General features: G+C 48.8%; 2 protein-coding genes across 5 annotated transcripts in view; one reads left to right on the plus strand and one right to left on the minus strand.

The window, feature by feature from the left end:
* LOC142582930 (uncharacterized) overlaps positions 1-10,090 on the minus strand; it is a 345,940-nt gene extending 335,850 nt beyond the window's left edge. Inside the window, exon 1 of one of the 2 annotated variants that reach the window (XM_075693069.1) lies at positions 9,911-10,090. In XM_075693069.1, coding sequence (XP_075549184.1) covers positions 9,911-10,085 — 175 coding nt within the window. In that variant the 5' untranslated portion in view covers positions 10,086-10,090. The remainder of the gene's footprint in view (positions 1-9,910) is intronic. The other variant, XM_075693070.1, reaches the window with a different exon arrangement.
* A 330-nt stretch (positions 10,091-10,420) lies between these two features.
* LOC142582929 (hemicentin-2-like) overlaps positions 10,421-15,651 on the plus strand; it is a 275,657-nt gene continuing 270,426 nt past the window's right edge. Inside the window, exon 1 of one of the 3 annotated variants that reach the window (XM_075693066.1) lies at positions 10,421-11,054. In XM_075693066.1, coding sequence (XP_075549181.1) covers positions 10,898-11,054 — 157 coding nt within the window. In that variant the 5' untranslated portion in view covers positions 10,421-10,897. The remainder of the gene's footprint in view (positions 11,055-15,651) is intronic. The other 2 variants (XM_075693068.1, XM_075693067.1) reach the window with 2 other exon arrangements.

The following is a 15,651-nucleotide window of genomic DNA, read 5'->3' on the forward strand; positions in this document are numbered from 1 at the left end:
ACCTCGTCTCATTGTTTTCCGAAAGGCTACAGTGTGTTCCGGACAATCGATTCGTCGAATCGAGTTTTCAGTTCCCGTTGCCCCATTTTTTTTTTAGAATGCTACGCGGTCTGGAGTCAAACCAGTGCAGCCAGCATTGTTAGGATACTGCGCTCCCGTGGCGTTTGCTAGAAGTTGCGTGGCAACGTCGCTTAATAATGAAACATGCAGTTGCAAACCCGTCGGAGACCCCGAGGTGTATGTAATGAAACCTCTGCGCAGACTGTTTATTGAATCCTTCGACTGAAACATGAAAATAAATACACCTGTTTGTTGCGATAGCGCTCGACGAGGGGCGAAAGGGCAACGCTTTCCAAGTTTGTCTCGCGACAAGTTTTAGCATGTTTTTGTTTGTCCTAAGCATGGGAAGCCAGTGATGTCCTACGCAGTGTATGAGATTTTTTTCTTATCCAAATACATGTAAAATGCAGAAATGCTTTGATGAGGCAACCGCTGGACTGGTTTGAATGAAATTTATTGCATTCGAGAGAGAAAGTTCAATTCTAGGGATTGTAAGAAGCATAATTTTCTACTAGCACTTTAATATATTTTACGAAAGTTTGAGAGAATTGGTGTGCCAGAAAAAAATGGTGCGCGAAGTTGAAAATTTGTAACTGTGCGGATAAATGTGGTATACGAATTTACAGCTTACCCGAAAGGATTACAATGTTTACACGTGTTTTGCAAGTCCTATACTCACAAATTTGTGATATACTGCAGCACTGTTCGCCGAAGGACCGTAAGCAAACTGTTTTATTGTGAACTAACTTGCACTCGGAAACTAAACGCTGAAACACTTATCACACCATTTGCGAGGCGAGTTAACAGGAGCATTCTCAACACAGACAACCACGTCTCTTCACCGTAGAACACCCCTCGTGCCCCGATAGCCAGTAGCCACGCCGTGACTCCTCAACAAACAGAGGGATTCGGGCGCTGTCTCGTGTACAAGAGAGACGTGCTGTCTCACCATGCGCGAGGCAATGCTGGCGCTATTTTCATCGCTGTGCGACGAGGCGCTTGGAAGGGTACTACGCTAGAGCGATCGTAACTTGCATGTGTAGAGCTCTCTGCAGTAATATTTCAGTGATGTATGATATATCAATTTTATGTACTTTAGATGTATCATTGGGCTCATTTTACTGAAGCGTGTTACTTTGTTTCTTCTTTTCTTTTTTTATTACAGAGCTGCAGAGTTGTAAACTTGAAACTCGAGGTTTCTGCAAATTCGCAATTCTCTAAAATATTTCTAGAAGAAAATTATGGCCTAAATAAAAAATCTTCTTCCTAAATTACTCGATATAAACGTTTTCTTTTTATGTTAACAAACCTCATCAATATCGCCGCAGTGGTTGCTGATAAATTTGATTTACCCATTACCATGTATTTAGTTAGAAGTTCTTGAGCTAAGGCTTTCTCTTAAGTCTTCAATTTACAATCGCCCAATAGCTTTTCAAAGGTTACGTAGCGTTTTCTTTCAACGGCGCACATTACGCGATGATCTATAGTGCTTCAGCGTGAACACAAGTATATTTAAAGTCTACGCGAACAATAATCTAGTTTCTTCCGAGAAAGTGTCCGAACGATTCCGCATGGTGATGCCCAAGGACAACGTTCAGGGATATTTGTTTCTTATGTTTCTTATTGATGTTTCTTATGTTTCTTTCACCAGCGCCTGTCTTTTGCACTTCGCAAGGCGCTATGCGATGTAAGTCGGCCCATCTGCAATTTGAGCGAGTTGTCTTCACCGTCGGCTTGGAAACACGAGTCAGCTAGGTTTTATTGTTGAGACATTGTGCCGTTTGACGAGTGTATCGAAACGCCGAATTCACCTGTTTAAAGAAGCAGACACTAGTTGCTTTTTGTTGTATCACTAACTTGAAATCGAAATATTACTTCATTCGGTTTATGACGAGACGTCTTGCACCATTCCTGCACCATGCGATCGCACTTACACGCTTTCCACCTCTGGGGCCGAATTCCCAAAGATTCTTGTTCGCATGTTCTGTTTGGCATTGCATTGCGGCAAAGTTGTTCGCCTCGTAATCGGCTCGACGGATATGTTTCTCCACATGGTTGAGTCTCAGATGCATCATCGAATCCGCCATCCACCGAAGTGACGGCCAATGATACCTCGCCTGACTAATAATTACAGCATATCCGCTTCGCGCGTTTACAGGCAGCGAGATAGGAAAGCCGACGAAACAATTGAGCACAGCTAGACAACCGCGTCTATCTAAAACCGTAGTGCGCCCGTTCTTTAGGGTCCATTTCACCCCCGCCGCAATCGGGACAAAAGAGCCGGTTGTTTTAAACACCGATAAAACCTCGCGCGAACGGGGTTTTAGGCTACACAAAAGCGGTCTGTCACGGTCTCCAAGAGACTGTAATCAAGAAACAATAAACACGCAGCCTCGCAGACATACAGGAGGGAAACCGCGCACGAGGAAGCCAGTGCAAAGCAGAGAAAAGAGAAGGTACTGTGCGAAAAGGTCGGGAAGAGGGGGGGGGGGGGGCGTGTAGTAGGGGCGTATCCCCGATCGAGACGCCATCTGGTCCACACTTCACTGGTTCGAGAGGAGAGTTAGAGAGAGAGAGACACACACACACACAAACAAGGCCCACGCAGTGTCCTCCGGAACACGCGTCAGTGAACGCGTTCTCAGCGGGCGGCGAGCGCGCAGGCTGGTGCGATGCGGCGACCAGGAGCAGACGCGAAACTCGACTCCACGCCGGAAGGAAGTCCCACATCCTGTTTCCGGCTGTCCAGCGAACGAATGCCGCCGACACCCGTTGTCGGTGCGCCGTTCGCTCCGCGCGCATCTCGCCTCGCGACCGCTTTGTGACAGCGACGAGTTCGGCCACTGCGCGCTTATTATTATTGTTGTTGTCTTTCAACTCCGGCGCGACGTCTCTCTCGGACAACGCTCGCTTGTTTCCAGCAAACGGACGCAGCGGCGACGCGGCCTGTTGTGCGTCGCGCAGAAGCCCTTCAGAAGAGGAAGTCCTCCCCACCGCGCTCCGGCGGCAGCTCTTCTCGCGCCGAGGTGTAGGCTGTTACAGCGCGACTGGCACGCACCGAGTTGCCCGTGTAATTGGCTCGGAGGAAGTGCCGTTGACGGCGGAACGCGGTAGCGATTCTCGCGAGCACTGCGCTGATTAAGGGTGTCCTCCTCCTCTTCTTTTTATTTTTTTTCCCTTCTTTCTGAGTGCGAGACGGGCTTTAATCAGATGCGATGAGAAGTGCGCGAATTGCAGCTTAATCCCTTCGCATTTCTTTTTGCGATAAACCACTCGTTCGGGACAACATACATGCGGCGCAGTGCAGTGGAGTTTGTTGGATAACTATTTCGGGCAGTGTGCTGCACAGCCTGCTTAATGATACCTAACACTACTTCGAATATGATGGACGAGTGGATGCTAAGAATATCCGTAGCAGCGGGCACAGTATAATGGCGGCATGGGCGCTTGGTATTTATGTTGCGTGTGTGCGTGGAACTTATTCTAATCTTTAATGAGTAGGGTAATGGTGCCTCGCGTAAGTTTGACCAGAAGATAACCTCTCATTTCAAATTGCAATGGCACGCTAGTCCATATTATTGCATGCTATTCAAACTTCAAATATGCATTATTGCTGAACACAATTACCTGTATGTTTCTTTTTCTTGCTATTTTCGCGCCCTATTCCCTTAGGAGGAGTGGATTAGCTCAAATCAAGGGACCGTACCTTTACGCATTCCGTTTTTTGTTTACTTTCAAAGTTCTGGGACTTGCATATGTCGCTTCTTGCTGCTATAGCCATTGTGCATGCCATATAGAGCAGTCATGCCAACGACTGAAACTATTGTGTAGTTTGCCTTTGCAACTCCCTAAGTTTCTCGAGGTTTGAAACAACTTTAGGGAACGTGACTTGCTTCGTATTCAAATTATGGCGACAGAGGCTGGGGCTTGCCGCACATTCCGCGCAACGGCGAACGTGATGGGGCGGAATTCGGAAACGCCGGGCCCGCTCGCGTCGCCGGTCAACAGTCAGGCGTTAGTCAGACCCCCCCCCCCCCCCCCCCCCGCCCTCACTGGCCTCGTACAGAGCGGATTGCGACGGATTGCGTTTAATCGAAAGCAGGGCCCGTTAAGATATATCGCGAAGGCATGCCATGGAATTTTAGCGCCGCTATAGGCGCATGGAGGCATATGCCAACGTCACACAACCGAAAAAGACAGCAGGCTAACAATTGTCTCCTGAGCGACAGACTACGTCTTCTCTCCATAACCCCCCTCCCCTCAGTCCACCCTCCGCTAACACTTTTGGCCGTAGGAAGAATAAAGAAGAGAGAGAGCGAAGAGGAAACAGCATAGTACAACGCACACCGATGAAAAAAGAACACTACGTACGAAAGAGAGAGAGAGAAAAAGGAAAGGGTGTGGCGAATGCTAAGTTGCGTCAAAACGTGGTGATGATCTATAAAAAAAAGTTATCTACACTAAACAGGGGTTGTCTGAATTTTCCAGGAGTCATTCTTTCATTCGATAGTGACATCGTCTCATCATCATCATCATCATCATCATCATCATCATCATCATCATCATCATCATCATCATGTTTTATGTCCACCACAGGACGAAGGCCTCTCCTTGCGATCTCGACATCGTCTGAAGAGGTGTATAATTGGCAATACATTTCAGCGTAAACGAAGTCATGGATGAATAGATGGATGAATGGATGGAAAAAAAAAACTTTATTGAGAGTCCTGAGATACGCGATTATCCTGCAGCGGGCTGCTTCCACGTTGCGACGGGCAGGCCGAGCCTGGCGCCCTCATCGTGGGCTCTCTGGGTGGCCCAGGTATCCGAAGCCGGGGCTTCGCAGGAAGGAATTCCACCTTTACTGGTCTGCTTGGTCTGTGCCTCGTAACGAGGGGCATCGCCAGAACATGTGTTCTAAGTTAGCTGAATCCCTGCACTGAGGGCAGGTATTGCTAGTATACGTGTCTGGATGGATCAAGTGTAATAAAAATTGATTGGGTTATATCCCCGTCTGCAGAAGTCTGAGGGTGATTGTCTGTGTTTTGGTCAGTTCCTTGTGCGGGAGCGGATAGACCCTCCTATACTAAGGTAAAAGCGTTGCGTTACCTCGTTGTACGAAGTTATGGCAATATTTATTGCGTTTCGTTTGTCCTATAGCACACACAGGAAGCTTGTCTTTCTTTTCTTTTTTTCATAAGGGTGCCGGTAGCATTAACACTAATAATTCATGAGATTCAATGTCCTTAACGCAACGCAATGCCTTGACTTTAAAGGGCACCATAGTGGGGCCCTGGAGCCAATTTGCGCCATCCAATAGTATTCGTTGTTGGCCTAAAGTTTCCTTACACGAACATTTTCGTGGCTTGCCACAGCAGAATGCGGCCACCGCTGCTAGGAGTTGAAACAGTGGCCTCGACCCTTAATCATAATGCCACTGTGGCTATTGATAACACTTGGGTTATTTCGAACGGAAAAGAGATACGAGGCGGTGTTCCTCGCATTTTTTTTTTTTGTTAATATAGGTTAGCGAGATGAAAATAGCGGACACTTTATGAGCTGCTTTGCTGACAGGCCTTCCGAATCGGACTACCAATGCATGTATCTCGTAGGCAGTGTGAAAAAATGCAGCATAGTTCCGCGTCACGGTCGCGAGTGAAGCGATTTTTCTTGCAGACGAAGAAGTGGGAGCCATAGCCTGCTTCAGCAAAAAGTAAAATTAATAAAATAACAGAAAATAAAACGTGCGAAGGGCGAGTGAGCATGATCTGACATATCTTCACTATAGTATGACTCGTGCAAACCACAGTTCCAGTTGCCAACTTCTGTATGGCGAGGGCACATAGATACGGATATATTGCACGTGGTAGTTTTCTTAACCAAACCTAGTTGTAAGAAGAACCGGCACATCGGCCACGTCATGAGTACTTATGAACGAAGGTTGCGAGCGAAGCGGGAGTCATAGAAAGTAGATAGGCGTAAGATACGCAAGCATATATAGAAACAGAAAATAGTAAGACACAGTTGCAGTAAATTTGTGAGATTTTAGGCTCGGCACAAGGGCGAATCTTTTGCTCTTGGCCTCATGATCACTGCAGATGTTGAAAAGATCAAATTCAGGGTTCTATATTCTGTTTAAAATGTACGCTATACTTCATCCTGAATCTCAAGGAGGTCGCAGTGAACGTGGCGTCATCGATCTTAACGTGGTTGAGCACTTCGATTAAAATGTAGATGAGCAGGCAGTTGTAGAGCAATGTTTAAACAAAGTAATTTAAAATAAGGGGAGTGGGAGTGTTAGTTCATTTTGTGCGTACGGCTATTGAGCGGTTTCAAGTAGTAGCAAACGCTGACTGCGTGATATTATGCAGCGTCTACGGAGTGGGCGACATGAGGGCAATGAATAAGAGAGAAAAAAAAAAAGCTCATTAGCACGTTTTCGGAATCGCAAGCGCACAGGAAGTGCATGGCCTCGGAGCTGTAGCCTTCGCCCAAAATCTGGAGCGGGGCCGAACGAGTGAGAAGATTAAGGAGGAAAATGACAAGAAAAACAAACAAACAAACAAAGAACTATTTTCTTCTACGCACGAAAACAGTGCACGTTCATTGAGACTGAATTTAAACAAATGATATACGGAGCGCTAAGCGTGGCATCTTAGGATATCGCTATATAATATGTACCGCTTACACACAAACGGCTAATGGTGAATTCTAACTCCTCCTAAACGACTTGCTCCGAATTACGGATTTGCGGCTTGGGCAGTGAGAGAGGAGGCAGTGGTCAATCACAGTCTATAAAGAAGCGTGGGAGCAGTATTTCGAGCAGGAGCATTCTTGGCAAGAATGCTTGAAGAAGCCAATGCTTAGAGGAGTTACAGTGCAGGAAGTGAAAATGAAATAAAAAAATAAGTTCGAAGTAAAACCGACGACCGGAAGCGGCTGTAAGAGGCTAGGATGTAGAAAGAATGGTAGTCTTGGTATATAGCTATACACAGAAGAAAGACATTTTTTTTTAAACTGTGCGGGAACAATAACTTGAGGGAGTGGAGTACGCTCGCATGACGCAACCAACCTGACAGCGTTCCTTAAGAAGAAAGCAGAGCTCGACCGTTGCCTAATGCAATGGTGGCATCAGTTGGGGGCAATTAAGTGTAATTTCGTTTACCTTAGCGGGTGCTTATCCAACAGACCCCCGCTTCCTTTTTTCCCACGACTCGAGTGGTATAATAATATTTCTGACATGTCTGGCACTCGCCCAGAAAAGAAAAAAATAACGCACGGGTAAACAAACGTATGGGGGAAGCTTTTATCTCTGATGATTCCCACGTGAAATAAGGTCTCCTCGAAATTGTGTTTGCTCTCCAGCGAAACGGTCGTGGCGGCGCATGCTTTCCCAGTTTTGAAGCTTGCTGGTAGGGATTACAATACGGCCTACGTTTTGATGTGTACTGTAAGTCTAAGTCCAGCAATCTAAAATAAGGGCGCTCGTTTCACAACATCAACGAAGCGTTAAGTTTTAATTTTTGTTTTGCTTAGAACAGCATATACATTTATACACCACTGAGAATAGCGAATTACCTCCCGATGTACCATTTTAAATGACCTAGAATTCTTATGGCGGTAATGGCTTAATGTCCCAAAGCAACACTAGGGCCTTGATAGATGCCGTGATGCACGACTCCTGAATAATCATGACCGCATGGTGTGCTTAACGTTCAGTTAACTATAAACAAACGTGCCTTATTCTATTTCGTCCCCAGCAGTTAACGTTTACATATATTAGAACCGAAGCCCTCAAGCTGACAGTATTGTGTCACTGATGCACTGAATTCGCCACCGCCGTGCTCGTGTTACTGGGCCCGAATGTATCACAACCAGAACCTAACGGCTTTTCAAATGGCCTAAAGATGTCCCCAGCCTTCCTCTCGGCTCCATGTAGGGGCTAGTTTTCCCAGAGCGAAATGAAGCCCTGCAGATATTTGGAGTGGCTTCCAGTTTTCCCACCTGTTGAATCACCGACAAAAGTTGTGGAACATTCTTCTTAAAACTTCCAAGCAGCATACGTGCTACCAGGCACACTCTAATTGGCTTTGTGACATTAAAATTTCGTCCGTCATCGCTTTTATACGGGAAACACAGTATAGAAATCAAATTAGCCAATTTTGCCTATGCCTAAGGGATCCAGCAGCGGTAGCTCCTAACGGCAGCCATTTGAGCTAACTACAACTAGTTGGAACGTTAGCAACAGCTAAATCCATTTTAACGTTTTGACAAAAATATAAGCTCTGAGGCTAACGCGTGACATTATTGGCTGAAGTAACACTTGTTGTTTATAAGCTACCAAGTGCTACTTATACTATTAAAGAAATTTCATTACTCCTATAGTTACCGAATTGTGTTTCACTTCACTTACGGAATACAACAACTGTAGAAAATGTATTTCTTTAGAGCTGGAAGCACTATTAATGATGCATATAGGCCATTATTTCCCCTAGGACCGCCAGAGGGCCTGTGCGATGGTAACTTGAGGGCGCCGCAATGATAAAAATTGATCTTCAATGTTATTTCCTAGCGGAGCAAAATAAAATTATACGTACTCGCGTAGTAGGGTCATCCATCAATTTCGCAGTCACAGTCGGGTGCGGTACAGACACAGCGCAAATTCACCAGCAAAAATTAAGGCGTCAAGTTAAGGTAGAACCGCCATCCTTCATCTTACGAGTTATTGTTTGCCCACAGAAGCTAAATCACATTGTCGTAGTATGTCGCTGAAGGCATATAATTACTCTTTGCTAAGCTATGAATGCGAATTCTATTTTATCAAGGACTGCACAATCACGTTAAAGCATCGAGGGCAATGAATTATGCCACATTGTCTTCATTGCATTAATTCTACACCGATTGAAATCTGCTCTGATTTCTGCTTAATAATGATGATGGCTGTGGCCTGTAGTAAGGTCGAGTCTACCGTATTTACTTAGGACTGTGATCTTGTTGTCTCGCTTCAATGTGACATGACTAATGAGCATGAGGGGTAGTGCGATAGATTGAAGGACGTTCAATCAATTCTGATGAAAAACGGGGATCCTAAGCGCTGCTCCTGAAGTCAAACGTTTGTAATTATCCTGGGCGTAATCTTTCATGCACAACTGGGTGGCAGTGTACTTGATATTCAAATATTAGCGTTTACAAGGAATTATCGAAATAGACGTGTTTGGAGACCACCAGATTTAAATTGTTAGGTGCAACTGTACACTGGTACACCGCTCTAGTTCTAGCCTTGTTTCACCAGCTGCGCCACGGCCAGAGCAATTGATGTAAAGCAAGCTGGCAGAAATCAAAATTAGCTATGATTTCATCCACACAAACACTATCATCTTTTTCTTCCTTTGTCTTCTTAAGCATGCTCACACGCACGCACACAACGTGTTCTGGACTTGTTAAATGGGCACTGCTGAAGAGCTAGGACTGCCAGGATGGCGCCCACTCAACAATTAAGGTCCATACTGATCCACGAATCGAAACATTCTCATGAGATTCGAATTGTCCATTGCAGCAGTTATGATCGCGCAGCTTCCCCCAGCGGGCCATCGCACGCTGGGTCGGCCCGAACGCCACCGATCCGAAACTCGGGCGTAGGTTCGCGCGCACGCGCGCCTCCGACCAGCCGCCCATCGATACGTTCACAGTCCACGTGCTCCGTGCGCGCGGTGGCGCTGACGCCGTCAAAAAGCCGCGCTCCGCGTGGTGCGCCGTTGTCCGAGCGTCGTCAGCTCGCCGAGCGATCGAAAGAAAAAACGCGCACGGCGGGAGGCAAAAAGCGCAAGGCGCGTCAATTCGGGGCGCTCACCGTGGCTGAAGCCGAAGGCGAGTAGAAGGAGCAGCACGCGGTCTCCGGCGGCGGGCAAACCCATGGCGCGGTAGCGGCTGTGCATCCCAACGCGCGCGGCCGGGCGCTTCTCCTCCACCTGTGAAACAGAAACAGCGCTCCGCGCCGGCGTCCCGGGAGCGGGGCCGACCGGCATGCATCGTCGCGCCCTCGCCCACAGACCTCCTCGCCCGCCGCTCACTTTGTCCCCCCAGCATCCGCCGCCCCCCTCCGAAAAGTTGAGCCTCCGCTGCCGCTCGGCGGCAGCGCTCGTTCGGACGCGCCAGCTGGACCGCACAAGAGTCGGTTAGCCTTCGCCAGAACAATGGTCCTTCGGGAGACTCGTTATTAGCTCGCTGCGTCCACCGCAGTAAACCAAGAGCCAAGCACGGTCGTCGGCTCGGAACGAAGGGTGGAGGTAGGGGGTGGTTGCTCGTGCCCGCTCCGTAGGGGGTTGATGGGGGAGGGAGGCGCTGCGACCGTCCGAGGGGGTGAGCCAGTTGAAGGAAGCCAAGCGAAACCGAATCTGCCGCCACGGCAGCCAGCGCCATCTCGGGGAAGCGTCGTTAACTAGCGAGCGGCCTTCCCATTGGTCGGTGCCGTGCTTTCGGGCGGCGCTGGCGCCCTTTAGCGGACACGTGGTGCGCTGCTTTGCCACGGCGAGCGGCGAGCGAGAGCCCCTTCCGAGCAGCCTTCCCCTCATTGATCCCAGCGCGGCGGTCGGTCCGCTGGCGAGTGTGCGGCACGCTGCTTCTCCGGAGTGAGTGCGCCGCCGTCGTTGCCCCCGACTGTGTTGTTGCTCGTCCCCGGACAGCACGCCGTGCGCAGAAGACAGGCATGCGCCGCGTCCCTCGGAAACCCTGGCGCGTGCCCGGATGAGACGTGGACGTTGGTGGATCCGGAAGTAGTGGCGTCCCGAGCGACCCTGCTAGTGTTTCTTCCGTCGTTCGTGAGGTGCGCGGCCTGTCAATGACGGTGCCCCGTTGTCGGCTTCGAGACGAAAGGACCCACGATCCGGGCCATCGTGTGAACAACCCTCGGTCCGGAGTGATGGTGTATGTTCCCGTGGCACCGCTGCTGCTTTTTCTGTCGGCGATCATCGGAATAGGTCCCGGCTTCGCTTCAGGTGAGTCTCTTCTCTTTCGTGGCACATGGCGGTTTGTACCTGCTGTGGCTTTCTAGGTCCGAAGAACGAGCCGCTCGTTAAAGGAGCCCGTGCGTGGCCACTGAACTTTCAGGCGGTTTATCTTTTCAAATATTCATGTACACGTAGTTAGACAGCTGTACTGAAAAATAACCTTACAACGCCGCGCTAATCTACTACGTGTCTGGCACGAATTTACTGATAGGGATCACGATAAATTTGCAGGACCCTGTGAGAAAGACTTACTCCATAAAAAAGAAAGAGAGACACTGCTGTTCACATTTGCGCACTTCGAGTTCTGTTGATATAGTAATTTTTTAATCGCTAATACCTCTAAAATTTTTGTAAACCAGCTAGATTTTTTCCAACTTCTGTTCGTGGTCTTTTTCTTATGACATTGTTCGTTCCCTTGTTTAATTGTTAATTACCTTGAAACAGTGGGCGAAATATACGAAACCACAATAATGAAAAGGCAGGAAATTTCATCGTGACATTTAGTTCACGCAAGTATTCACTTTCTAGCCAAAAGAGACAAGGGTAGAGACACAGCCACATAAGCGCAAATTCTGTTCAAGGCATTAGCGGTTTTGCACAACGCAATTGTCCATCTTCGAGACTTAGCTTTTCATGCACACCTATCATCTGCCGTGGCCGCAATACTTCGGTCTGCCGCATAATCACTACACAGTAGGCTTTTTTTTTTATTTCTTCGTCAACGGTCGCCTCCTTTTCCGGTGACGTCCTATAGGGACGTCGAGACGGTACACGATTTCGGAAGCGTTCCGGCAACTGCGCCCGGGACAGGAGCGCCGAGAGACCGGCCACGGTATCCGCTACAGGCGTAGCCTGCGAGTTTTCGTATTGCAGTCCATGAATCTCCAGACCAAAGGAAGGAGCAAAACCGATGACTGCGATCTCAGCGGGACGCCGGGTTTTCGGGAGAAGCTCCCGCGGTACACGCGCGACTGCGTGAGACGTCGGCGGAGCTTTTAGGACCCCCCCTCCATCCGCGCGCGTCAGCGAAGCGATCGTCAGCTTGGGAATTGCTCATGTTTTCTCGCACGGATCTGGCCCTTTCCCGTGTACAAGTTGGGCTGGCGGGAAGGCGAGGAAAGACAAATGCCGTCGAAGGTGAGGCAATCGACTCGTTCGCCGGCTCCCGGGAAAGGGCGGGGCGGCAAAGTTTTTTAACTACAGAAAAGAAGAGAAAATAAAACGCTGTGTTACGGTAGCATGTAGCTCAGCTATACGGGAATCCGTTTCTCGGTTGTTCCTTCGTCGACCTGGCGAGAGAAGAGTCTCGATGAATTGCCGCCCGGGCCGCCAGGAAAAGAGATTGCGAGAGTCAGCGCGCTAAAGGCAGCGACGCGCTTCGCGCTGATGTAGAAACGATGCGATCGAGGAAAGAGTTCTCGCTCGCCGGCGCTTAATTCTGTTCTGTGTGCTTCTTGGAATGACAAAATAACAAAAATAATAAATGGCGGATCGGGGTCGGATCTCTGAGGAGTGTGTAGTTTCGACACTCGGTGAGCAGCAACTTCGCCGAGGGAAATGAGGGGACCGAAAAGTAAATAAATGAGAAACAACGCGCTCCGTGTTCGAACCTCGACGAAGGCATTGCTTCACAGTCTCGCGCGGCTGGGGATAAGTGTCGTCCCAGAGTGAAATTTTCGCTCTACAACAGCTAAAGCGACGTAAGAGCAGCTAAAAGCTTAGGCCGGGAAAAAAGCTTTGAATTTTCGTCGCCGCCTCTCGTATGGCGAGCGCTTTTGGCGTTTGTGTATCTTCGCTCTGGTTTTTGAGGGCTATCCCTCTTGTATAATGCCCATGTGTTGTCTTGCTACTGCGAACTTTGTCATCAGTAACTCGCTCTTAGCTGGCCTTGTTGTGAGCACGGTGTTGCAAGAAGCGAACTGTGTTTTTCGCAGAAAGCATGCAGCAGCGGTTTCCTTTCACCCGAGAAACAGAGGGAAAATGTATAATTCACCATGGTTACTTAAGCCCGAGAGAGCATTGCCGATTCATGCAAACTTATCTTTAGATTTTTTTTAAATACGACACAAAAGTTCGCAATTACAACGGAATACTTAAAAATATCAGTACCCGAATATGTAATGCGTTGAGATTTCGAACTGTCTGCAGTTTAGTAGTTTAGCAGCTTGCCGGAGAGAGCACACAGTGCTTAATCTTGAGCGTCTGCTCATTAGCGTTGAAAAAGAATTATGAGTTTTGTGTGATGAGAATAAATAAATTATTCAGAAGCTGCTGATTCCTGTTTTATAGCAGGTGCATTACTTTGGCTGTGCTAGTTCTTGAAGTGCCCGTGTGCCATGGTAGTTCTTGCAGGCTGCGTTATTTTGTGATTTCTTTCCCTCTTAAATATGCATGTCATTTTTATGCTTTTAGAGTCATTTGTTGCATTTCAAACCAGGCGTGCGTATATATATATATCATAGCGCACTGCGCAGAAGGATCAATTTTTATTTTGATTGTGACACACCATTAAAGTGTAATCTCGCAATCCACACCAGAAAAAGAAAGATCAAGCACACCGTAGCATGTCAGAAACTCGTCCGTTTACTCAAGCACAAAACCACACCCGGAGTTTGATCGCGCGTGCCCTAAGCGGCCGCTTCCTATACGCGAGCATCCTGTATGGTCGTCTAAACAATCACGCCTGCCGGTACAACTCTCTAACAAAGTTGTTCAGAGCAACGGGCCGCTTCAGCTGACGGCCACCCGCGCACGCTTCCAAAGCTTGTGTGAACAGGCGCAGCGCTTCCTGAAAATCCTTTTCAAAAACTCCAGGTTTACGCGTCGCTGTTATTAAAATTCGAACGAGCGCGTCGATGCCCCGGCACATTTGGTCTACACTGGAAACTCGCCCCATTCGGTCTTCCGTTCGCACCGGCTTCCGATGTTTGGAGATACCAAGCTTTGCCTTCGCACAATACAGACCCTTTCTTTAATTCCTAAAAATGACGTCACAAAAACGAACGAACGAAAAAAGAACTCAATCGTGTGGCCCCTATTCGGAGCTCCATATCAACTGGCACGACAACAGCCCACATTTTGCAAATACGTTCTCGGTTGGGGACAAAGGGGGAGGGGGTGTAGAGGCAAACGATCAGGCTTCGGAAAACCGCAAGGTGGCTTTGCCGCAGCGCATCCGCGGCGACGGTGGGGCGACTCGCAGAGACTGCGCGGCGCGCGCAATTTCGCATCGTCGGTCGCTGCCACCGCATGGGAAGTGTCTGTGTGCGCGCGCTCGCCCCCTCGGTCATTTTGCGTCTGCAAGATGGCCCATTGTTTCACTCCGAGCCTACAGAATCCGCGGGCGAAGAACAACGTTGAACACAATGCTGTCGCCCTCTCCGTTACCCTCCCTCTCTTTCTCGCCGTGTCTGGCTCTGCGGTCGAGCCCGTCCCGCGAAAGTTTATAAGAAGGTTTCAGCGTCTTAGCTCGCGTTCGTGCTCGTAAGTGTGTACACTGATGGGAGTTACTGTGCTGGTGTGTGTGCGTGTGCGCGTTTTTTTTTTTTTTTTCTCGGCCTACGATGCGTCCATGTGCGTGTGCACCTGCATGCGTGTGCATGTGGTGCGCATGAACTTGCTTAGTCCAGGCCGCGTCTTCTCTCTACATGCGCAGGCGTGCGTGCGTGTTGCACGCCTGCGTAGACACGCTGCAACTGCGCGTGTCTGTGTGTGTTTGTGTGTGTGCGGGCTGGGTCGCGTGACACGCCGCCACACCTGATTTTGGAGTTGCGAGACCGCGACGTGGGTTTTGCGGCACCTCTCCGGCGGCGCCTCCGCTGACGCCCGCTGTCGCCCGTTGTTCTCGCGGGTCGCACGGAGCGCACTGACCGACGCTAATTACTCGCGCGTATTGAGTCCGCGACGAAGACACGGCGTACCCGTCTCTTTTGTATTTTTTTTTTCAGGTCCTTGCCGGCCTGGTTTCCACCATTTCTGTCTAAATATTCTCTCTTTCTATCTGTTTGCTTTTTTTTTTCATTGCTTGCTTTCTTGTGACGCATAAGCTTACCGCGCCGCATTATTCATCCGGGCGTCGCGGCGGGGAAACATGAATCGCCTCGTTACGGCTTGTGATGCGCTTGCGAATAGGGCTTTGCTGTAGCCTGCAGAGACAGCGTGACAGTCGCTCGAGCGGAGAAACGAGAAGAAAGAAGAAGTGAGGCGGATGCTATGTCTGAATCTAGGTTGCAGTCGTAACAGTCCCAACATATGTCGTCACCAGCGAGTGACGTGAGCAGGCGACCGGGCCAATAGGAGTGATTGTATCAAAGTTATTCCTAACCTCTGCGTCGGTTCCTTTCCCCCTTAACGCTCATATTTTTAGTGCGACCCAAAATGGGAAACGTGCACCTGCTATAGCCTCGTTTGTTGCATTTCTTTACCAAGCATGGTTTTTTATTCGTGGGGTGTTACGGTGGTCCCAACGCAACGTTGATGCTATGACAGACGCCGTAGAGGAGGATTCTCGCCGATTTCTGACTGCCTTGAGTTCTTAGACCTACACATAACAGTAAGTGCATGAACATTTTTTCCCCTTGAACTA

Source organism: Dermacentor variabilis, chromosome 5 (genome assembly GCF_050947875.1).
Source record: "Dermacentor variabilis isolate Ectoservices chromosome 5, ASM5094787v1, whole genome shotgun sequence".
In the NCBI taxonomy this organism is placed as follows: Eukaryota; Metazoa; Arthropoda; class Arachnida; order Ixodida; family Ixodidae; genus Dermacentor; species Dermacentor variabilis.